Genomic DNA, 9,611 nt, shown 5'->3' with positions numbered 1-9,611 from the left:
CGCAAAGGCGCGGGCTGAGTTAAAGGAGAGGCGATAAATCCCGTGTGCTGCTGCTGGAGAGACCTCTGAAGAGAGAAACTTTTGTTTTTCCTTGCAAATTAAAAATTTCCTTTTGACATAAATGTTACAGCAACGACTCAGTCTGATTCTTTAGAGGGTTTTCTTGGGGTCAAAGTCGAAATCTGCCGATTTAAAGCTATTTTGACAGTTTAAATTGATTTTGAAGAGGAGGAAGTAACACAAACTCCTCTTTCAGCTCTGAATATGGATTAAGAACCGGTTCCTTTGACCATGTGTTTTACCTCCGAAAACGCTAAAGTCCAGTGAAATAGTGTCTCGTACAACCTCCTATTGCACTTATTATAGATCCATAAGCATATTGTTAATATCTGGTGATTTATGAACACACAGTTGTTTTATTTCGTCTTCCTGGAATTTCTGTAGATGGGAGGCAAACTTGCCCTGCTGCCTTGCGTTGGGTGTTTTCTTTCTTTTGTTTGTTTTCCACACGATTTTCTGTACCAATTATTAAGTAAATCAAGCTACTTGCTTTTCACGTTGCATGTTACTTTCAAGGAAACAGTAATTTAATAGATGATGTTACAAAAACTGCAGCTTTGTAACAGAAAGCAAGCTCCTAAACTTCTGGGATATTTACTGGAATTATCTTTGTCTCTCTAGTAATTTAAGATGTGCAAGGGCTAGTGTAGCAGTTTAGTAATTATGTTTTTCCTTCCCAGGGAGTATTACCATGTTATCTATATCTCAAATAGCAGCAGAATTTAAAATCATATTACTGTTTGGGATTTTTTTAATACATCTCACCCAGTATGTCTACACAAAGGTTTATCTAAAGATTATTGTGAATCCTCTTCCCATTTTAAATAAAATCCACCTAATTCTTTCTTATGCATTTTACAGCCATTACTGAAATGAGGAAATGCTTTCAGGACAAAAACCAGAGCACTTTGTGATAACCTGACTTTTAACAAGGGGAGGGGTAGGCCATAGGTCATTCCTAAAGAACCAGGAAGAATTCAATCAATATTGATATCTGCTTAAAGATGATGTAATATGCTGAACAGAACAGAGCCCTGGAATAATATTTCATTAATCTCTACCTGATTATAAAGAAACGTATTATCCATTGCCTTTTGTAGCTATTTAAGAATCACAAAGACTACACTTCAGTCCTGCCCTCTGATTTCCCTTGATATAACCAAATATAACTTATACGGTGAACAGAGTATTTAAGTAGGTATTAAAAACTAAAATTTCAGATTATATGAATAAGTAGTTTTAGATAAGTGTAATCTTATTTCCACCTCATTAGTTCATTTACATCAGCTATTTTGTAAATACTAAATGTGCATATAACATGAAAACATTTTAATTTGCTGTAAAATTGTGTTTCAGTGAATATGAAACTGCATCAATGCAATGAACAGAAAAATTGCAACCCACACCCTAGAAGAAAAAAATGTCAGAAAAAAAGGTTGCAGGTAAAGTGCATATGGGTTCTGTAATGGTTCAACGGGAAGATAATTGAGATAAGTGCTAATCAAATTGGGATTTCAGGGTCTTGTTTTTAAAAGTTAGGTAGCATAAAATAAGGATATAGGAATGAAATAAATTGGGGTGGATGTGGGTATTGAATACACACCTTCACAAATTAAAAAAACCCCAACAAACTGGAGTAAAATAAATATATATGTATTTTAAGCCTATATCCTACATGCGTTTGTAAATAAATGAATGAGACTTGCTATTAACTTTACTGCAAAGTCAAATAAAGTAGCAATGCTGTGACGAGATGTCATTTAGCAGCTACCAAGACATTTCATAGCACATAGAGGAAAAATGTAGGCTATGAGTGACATGTCAGCAAAATGAATACTCACTTTGCCTACTCTTGTTATTTTGAACTCATATGCATTTACTTCGGTAACCTTCACTGGAGGAGATCTAAATACTCCAGCCCTCAGTTGTGGCTTCACAGAGTGTTGATTCACATTTATTGGTGGCTGAAACTGAGGTGGCTAAAATGGTCGCCATCCCAGTTGTCTGCCTGGCTTTTCTCCCAGCAGTTGCTACCCTTTCCCTGTTCCCGACATGCATAGCTAATAATATGTGTAGTAGCTTCTGATCTCCGACAGTTACAGTCTACTATCTTAAAATAAACTGAAGTAACTTCAGAAATTTCATGACACAGAGAGAAGCTCTGATCTTCCTTTTTTTAATGGCTTTGCAGCAAAGACATAAAATAACTTTAGTGATGTACAACTGCTGCTTGGAACACGTGTTCTTCTGTACATGAAACACACACATGCAGGAACCAAATTTTTGAAAATCAACTTCCATTTGGCAATTTTTTAAAGAGTTTCCTCTGCAGTCAGAGCAGATAGTTTAGAAGGAATGGACAGATGCACTCTGGCAAAGAAAAAATGTGGTGAAGGATTATATAAAAGGCAGGAATTGTAGTTTCACCTCCAGCTGAGCAAATGAGAAAAGGAAATACTCCTGGTTTAGGCATAGGATGTTGTAGAAAGACTTCATGAAGAAGGTGCCACGTAGACTCTGACATGCAGTTTGGCTTTCCCAATGAGACTGGAGGGAGGTAGACCTCAGCATTCATTAAAAGAGGAGGGGAGTGATATCAGGATCTCCAGAGATACTTTTTGGGAAAGCATTATTGTAATGTCTGTGACATCTGACTGACTTCAATCCTTCTCACCTCATGGGCACCCCAGCAGGCCACACTACATCACAAACCTGCAAGAGATTGCAATCTGAACCCTGCAAGTCACTTCCCTTCAGATACCCAGATCTGTCCAACTTTTGCAGTTCTCTATTAAGACCTCTTGGCGTAAGCAAGGAGACACATGAACCGCAGCCAAGGGCTGGCACTACACCTGAGAGCTATCAAACATTCCCATCTCCAGTTTAGGACCTGCCAGTACTTGTTCCTAAAAAAATGAGCTCTGAGTTATATTTAGATGTTTTTGCAATAATGAGAGGTGGCACGGTAGTTGTTCTTCTCAAGCAATTTTGTTAGGAGGCATTAGCATGAGAGCTAGCCACACTAACGTGGTTAATGGGCTGCTCTACCTGCTGTAGGCGAGTGCCGTGGCCAGTTGCTCTTAGAGAGCTGGAGGAAATACAGCTGATATGCCTGGACACCACAGCCCCTCTCCTTCCTTCCAGTGCCAATTTCCAGAGAGATTTAGGTGAGGGCCTTTATGTTAAGTGCTGCGCTCCCGCATACGTGTTCCACAGGAAAGAGGTGTAAATACTCCCTGCAACCGTGATTACACTCTTATTACAGTGTTACACCCATGTCTGTCTTGCCCTCAGTGACTTCATCCTTCGTCTGAGTTACAAATGTAACAACTTGTGTGATCAAACCAGCCAGCACAGTTTAACAGCTTTTACCCCTTAGCCAAGCAATTTTAAAGTGGTACCTACCAAACTACAAACTCGTTGCAGCTCAGCAAACAAGTCTCATCCTACATAATACTAATATTGCTGCTGCTGCTGTTGTTAAGACTTAGTGTAAATGAGGCCACACAAGGCCTTTTAAATCCAGTGTATGGCTGAGCATCTATAGTGGGCAGGACAAATAGGGTAGGGCAACGGATGGCTGTCCCCATAGACTCAGCTTCCTGGAATGTTGCATGCTCCTCCCTGTACTCTTGGTTAAAGGTTGGGGCACCTATTGTGGCCTCCCTTCATCATTGCCATGGCACGTCATTTGGCAATTGAAAACCTCTAGTACAAAACTTGGATATGTCCATAGTTAGGAGGTGCTTAGAAAGGTGCCCTTCCTGGGAAAGGGGGTGGGGGAGTGGGTGTGTGGGGCAGAACCAGCAAAAATGCAGGGGGCCAAAATCCTTCCCAGAACAGCTAATGAGCAAAAAAAAGGTGCACTTTGTTCTCTACTGTACAGGAGTTTACCAGTCTAACACATTTTCACTTTTCTCACACACAGGCAAAGAAAAGATCCTCACTGTCAGTCAGATACCAAAGAACAGAATTATTTATGTCTTAAAGTACTTTGGTCTTCTAAAACTAAACTAAGGCACTTGACAAACTGTCTTCTGGAGCATGCTGGCACGCTTTGAATGTAGTCATCAACCCACGATTGTGGACATCAGGCCCTGAGACAAATTCTTCATGAAAGGTAAGCAACGTTAACAGAAGCTCCACCAACCATGGCTCCCCAAAGAAATCATCTTCTCCTGAATCAACAGTGCCTCTCTTTCACCTGCATTTAATAGTGAATTCCACTAAGGAAGGGTGGCACCACACTGTCCTTTCAGAGCAGCCTCTCCATCAGCACTGAAGCCTGGCTGCGCAGAGAAATGTGCAGCCCACACAGAGCAATGCTGAGCAACCCACCCTTCCTCCCCACAACACCCCGACTCTCCTGCATGATTTCTGCCCTCCACTCTTTCCTATTTGTGTGCCAGTGCTCCCTGTGAATGCTGGTAAGAGGGAGGGAGCAATGTGACCAATCCACGCGGTCCCTCCAACCACAGCCGTGTTTGGTACCTATGGGGGACAAATTGTCCTTGGGACATAGTGCGTGCACAGCTGGTCTGCAATCCGCCATCTCCCAGGCTGGTGACACCCCAGGCGCTGATGTGACAGGCTTCCAGGTACCTCTGGTTTGGCAGGCAATGCATTTTTTTTTTGCCATGCAGGCAGTGGTGCTGGCACCCAGAGACTGTGTAAGCTGGACTTCTGCCATCAATGGCAGCCAAAGCACTGTGTCACACACCACGTAAAGTTACTCTCATTAAGTGATGCTGCCTTGCCGGTTTTCCTCAGAGGTGTGGGGGTGAAGCAGGTACTGGCTCCAGATAAGGCTGTTTGTGCCATCTTTCTAGAGCAGGAGTATTGCAAGCATTTGGGTGTCTGTCTTCTCATAGAAGGGAGCAAAAAGGTATTGAGTTGTTCAGCACTTGAGGGTGCTGTGCTGTAGCTTACGTTTTTTACAGTACATGCTTTGTAGCTGCACAGTCCATGGGCTGGTGCCAGCGTGGCACTGTCGCCAATGAGGAGGTTATCCAGACTGCTAGGGGCAGTGGAAGGGCTGGTGGTGCCCAGATTTCCCCACAATATACACGAGGCCAGTCAGCCAGCACTCCTGCTCTCAGACAGTTAGGAAGTCAGGAATTTGGCTTCACAGGCTCAGGAGAGTATGTGTATACAGTGTAGGTACATTCAAGAAGAATATATTTCACCTATTTTTTCTGCAAACTGCCTTGTATGAACTGGTTTCAGAAGGAAGGATTGGATTCTATGTTAAGTGTATTAAATCTAAATCTTGGTCTTCCTGACATCCTTTTTTTTTCTGTTTTGCACACTGAAAATGCAAATTTTGGTTGCTTCGTGCATGAGATGAGGAGTAGAATAACAAGTTTAACTTTTGTGTGCTGTTTGAGGTTAGTAGTTTGTAACATCTTACATTTATTTGCATGGTGAACAAGACTAGCACACAAGCCAGCACTGAGCAGTTAGGAGCAGGGAGCAGCCTGTGTCCAGCTATTTAGAGGTGGTAAGTGCAGAGAAATCAGCTGGGATTTTGGTTTTACCCAAACTGAAATAGGAGGCACGTACAAGAAAGGAAACTTAATAGTCCCAATTACCCAAAGCTGTTGAGAAAAGGGCCTGCTGAATAATAAGGTAAACATTTGAGTCATTCTGATATTAACTGTCCAGATCTAATGCATGCCCATTTATATAAACATCTTCCTGGGGAAGGAGGGGGAAGAAAAAAGGAAAAAAAGAGAAAAGGCAAAAAAAGGGTTTAGGCTCAACAGTTGAACCAAAACTGAAGTGGAGGCAAAGGTATGATCTCTGCTTTTTTTATTAATTCTTTAGAATAACACAGGCCTTGGCATGTTGAGTACATGGAAAGGTTTTCAAGGGTTACCACTGTCAGCAACATCACTGAAAGACGATGGAAATGTTTGTCTGCATTTAATACTAATGAAAAGAAAAAGTTCTTATACTTGAAAACTGTTAGGCTTTAGTTTGTTTTTTTTTTTTCATTTTACAACATGTGATTACTTCAGTAACATGGTGAATAGTCTTAGCTCTTGTTTGTGTTGTTTTGAGATTTTTTATCACCTGGTTATCATCTCTTCAGTGTCGAGGGAGACCATGCTCTGTTGGGCTAGTATCAGAGGGACAAAAGCCCTAACTTTGGGAGAGGACAGAGCCAGAGTACAGAGTGTAGTAGCAGAACTTTTTTCTCAGCAGGGATCCAGAATGGGGAGAAATTAATGGGTAATATGAGTGGGACAGCCTTGAGATAGTGCTGTGCTTTGAATTTCTTTCTGGACAGACATTTATCAACATAACACTGGAAGAACTGAGGGACTCACAGGAAACTTCCATCTGGGCCAATATCCCATCTCTGACAGAGGTCAGTAAAAAAAGTGGGTAAGAACAATAACTAGTGTTTCATCAAAATGATGTCTTGGGTCCTAGTGATTTGTAGGCCAGGGACTCACGAAGTCATGGGGGTTGTCTTTGAATTGGAGATGCTTGAATGGATTTTTCTCCTGTGTTTTTATTGATTGCTTTCTCTGGATATAGCAGCTCTCATTTTTCATGTTTCAGGATGTGGCTTTAGCATGACAAAATATGAAAGGCTGAGGAACACATACAGTGGGAGTGGGAGATGGACAAATAGGTGATGGACGTGTATACTACATGGTGTGTATCCCTTTCATAGAGGAGAATCTCATTTATGTACAGTTAAGTGTTCTCTGTGTGTGTGACAAAATGGTGCTGGAAAACATGCTTTCTATGGTGTAGATGAAGTGGGACAAAGTGTCAACCAGCAGAGAGTGAACTGAACCCCCTTTCCTGTAGATGAAGAAAGGTGAAAAGAATTTGAAGCAAAGGGAATGACAAGTCATTTGAAAGAACAAAGAAAAAGAAATCAGGGAGGGCCAGGCAAAGGCATTCCTATATAAAATATCAGAACTGAAAGATACTGGGGATGAATTATATTTTTATATATATATAAACACCATTATATTTTTAGATCCCATCACTCATGCAGATCTTCCCTCTTGGGGTCACTGTGACTAAGGAAAAAACAAATGCCAATGTCAGTGAGACAAAGGGGTTGTCAAGAGTTCACAAAGATCTCCCTGAGCCCTTCATCTTGAAAGGATTTCCTGTGTGTCTATGTGGATAACGATGCATGTATTTGGCTACAATGAGCACAGGCAAACCCTTCATATTGGAATTATGCTAATCTCATAGCCCCAGTAGGTCCTAAGCTACAAAAAGGAGGACTGCAAGGATAGCCAGGAGAAATGAGGTATAGCTTTAACAGTTATGATGACTGATTTTCAGTCATGAAGTCATACCAAAATAACAAAGAGAAATTGTGTCACTGGCAATGTACACTGGTGAGAGGAAAACGTATTACATGAAAGAAAAAATATCTATACACTCAGAGTGATGTAAGGCCTTTGAAAACATGGAGGTACACATGCACGTAGCTGACAGCCATTTCTGTTGTACATTTGACATGCATGACTAATATTCATCCAGGTAGTATCAGTGATCTAAATGGAAAAATAATGCTTTTTGAATGTGACCAGGATGTCTGGGACTTAATGTGAAGCAACATTCCACACACAACCTAGCAAATAAAGGGCCTTCTCCAGTTCTACGCTGAAAATGCCCTTTACAGACTGACCAGTGCTACAATAGTTTGAAATAAAGGCATAGCCAGCTTCTAGAAAAACATGCACACTTCTTTCTGGGCTGAGATGAAGGCATAGATGTAGTTTTCCTGATTCTTCACAGCATAAGGCAAAACCTAGCAAAAAGCCACGGAGGAGATCTGTTAGTTTGTACATTTAGCAAACGGTTCTCAATACTATAACTGAGTCATTGCGATGTGACCTCAGAACTGTTGAGACTTGGTTAGTATGACCTTAAAAACGGTCCGCGGGGGCCGCAAGGCCAGCGGTTCCCTGCTGAAGGGCACACTCGGCTTGTCGTAAAAGGAAGGCCCGTGCGCCGGCGCCAGGCCGGGAGGGAAATATGCCGGGTAAGAGTCGCGTCAGGGCCACCGGGACTTACGGAAGGCGAGCGAGGCCTAGGCCCAGACGGAGGCGGGGACTGGCCGGGGCCCCGGGGAGTCTCTCGAGAGCAGCGAAGGGCGAAAGCCGCGCCGCGCGCGCGCGCGCGAAAGAGAGGGAGACCCAGGCCCCGCCCCTGCCGGCCGTGCCCGCCCCTGCTCCCAATCAGGTCGGCTCCCAGGATATAAAAAGCCGCGCGCGGCCACAGAGCATTCACAGCTCGGTAGAGACAACAAAACCAGGATGTCTGGCAGAGGTAAAGGCGGGAAGGGGCTCGGCAAGGGGGGCGCCAAGCGCCACCGCAAGGTGCTGCGCGACAACATCCAGGGCATCACCAAGCCGGCCATCCGCCGCCTGGCTCGGCGCGGCGGCGTCAAGCGCATCTCGGGGCTCATCTACGAGGAGACGCGCGGCGTTCTCAAGGTCTTTCTGGAGAACGTGATCCGCGACGCCGTCACCTACACCGAGCACGCTAAGAGGAAGACGGTCACGGCCATGGACGTGGTGTACGCTCTCAAGCGACAGGGGCGCACCCTCTACGGCTTCGGCGGCTAAAGCTTCTTGCCTCCCCCCAGACCATCTCGAGAACCCAAAGGCTCTTTTAAGAGCCACCCACTTTTTCTTTTGAAGGAGCTGTTTCGCGTTATTTGTACGTGTTCGGTGATCGCCGCATTTCTGTTCTTCTGATGTTCACACTCGCGTATTTCCCCTCTCCCCCTTTCCCTTGCCGACTTGCAGCCCCGCTGGCAAGCCTTGCCCTTCGGCTCTGGGCGCCTCTCTAGGTCTAGGCACCTGCTGCTGCTGTATCGTTATGCTTCACAGTTCTGCCGCCTGCTTCTCTCCCGGCAGCCGCTTTGGGAAGAGCTTGCTGAGGCGCTCTGCGAGTTTGTGACTGGCGTGTACTGATACCACAAAGTCCTAGAAGCTGCCTGGGGTCTGGAGAGCGAACCTGCTGCCTCCCCTTCAGGGGCTTTGCTTGGAAAAAAAAAAACGCGGCCCAACGGGAACAGTCTGTCTGCACCAACCAAATAAAAAGAAGGAAAAAGGTAAAACCCGACTGTGTCTCGCCAAAGGGCGGTGGGTCTTTCGTTTCCTCACGCCCACAGGGGGAAGGCGTAGCAGCTACACCGGGTTCGCTTCAGCCGGCGGGGCGCGGGGGCCAGCGGTCGCCCCGGGGAGGGCCCATCCCTCCCCGGCCGCGAGCGGGCTGAGCACCCGCGCTCTTTCGAAAAGCCCGCGCAGGCGGCGATTGGCTCCGGGCGATTCCGCGCCCGGCAGAACCCGCGCTCCGCTCCCCGGCACAGCGCCCGCCCTGGGCACTGCCCGGCCGGGAGAGTGGCACCATCCTCCAACCGACCACTGGCCGGGGCAGAGGTGCGGAGCCCCTAAGGAAAGCGCAGAGTACTCGGCACAGCCCGAGCGCTCTCCGCCAAAGCAACTGAGCCAGGGCCACCCAAAAAGAAAGATCCTCTTTTAACGAGCCAGCCCTCCCCTCCC

The 9,611-nt window shown here is 45.1% G+C and overlaps 1 protein-coding gene across 1 annotated transcript; it reads left to right on the top strand.

Annotated features, from left to right (window-relative positions):
* Nucleotides 1-8,331: 8,331 nt before the first annotated feature.
* LOC141739448 (histone H4) lies at nt 8,332-9,528 on the top strand. The gene has a single exon (XM_074576712.1). The coding sequence runs from the start codon at nt 8,358-8,360 to the stop codon at nt 8,667-8,669; it is 312 nt and encodes a 103-aa protein (XP_074432813.1). The 5' UTR covers nt 8,332-8,357; the 3' UTR covers nt 8,670-9,528.
* Nucleotides 9,529-9,611: the final 83 nt, after the last annotated feature.

Source organism: Larus michahellis, chromosome 1 (assembly GCF_964199755.1).
Source record: "Larus michahellis chromosome 1, bLarMic1.1, whole genome shotgun sequence".
Lineage (NCBI taxonomy): Eukaryota > Metazoa > Chordata > Aves > Charadriiformes > Laridae > Larus > Larus michahellis.
This window is presented reverse-complemented; position numbering and strand designations above follow the sequence as displayed.

Excerpts from the sequence above, each read along its gene's own strand:
- LOC141739448 (XM_074576712.1), top strand. The coding sequence starts at position 8,358 with ATGTCTGGCAGAGGTAAAGGCGGGAAGGGGCTCGGCAAGGGGGGCGCC.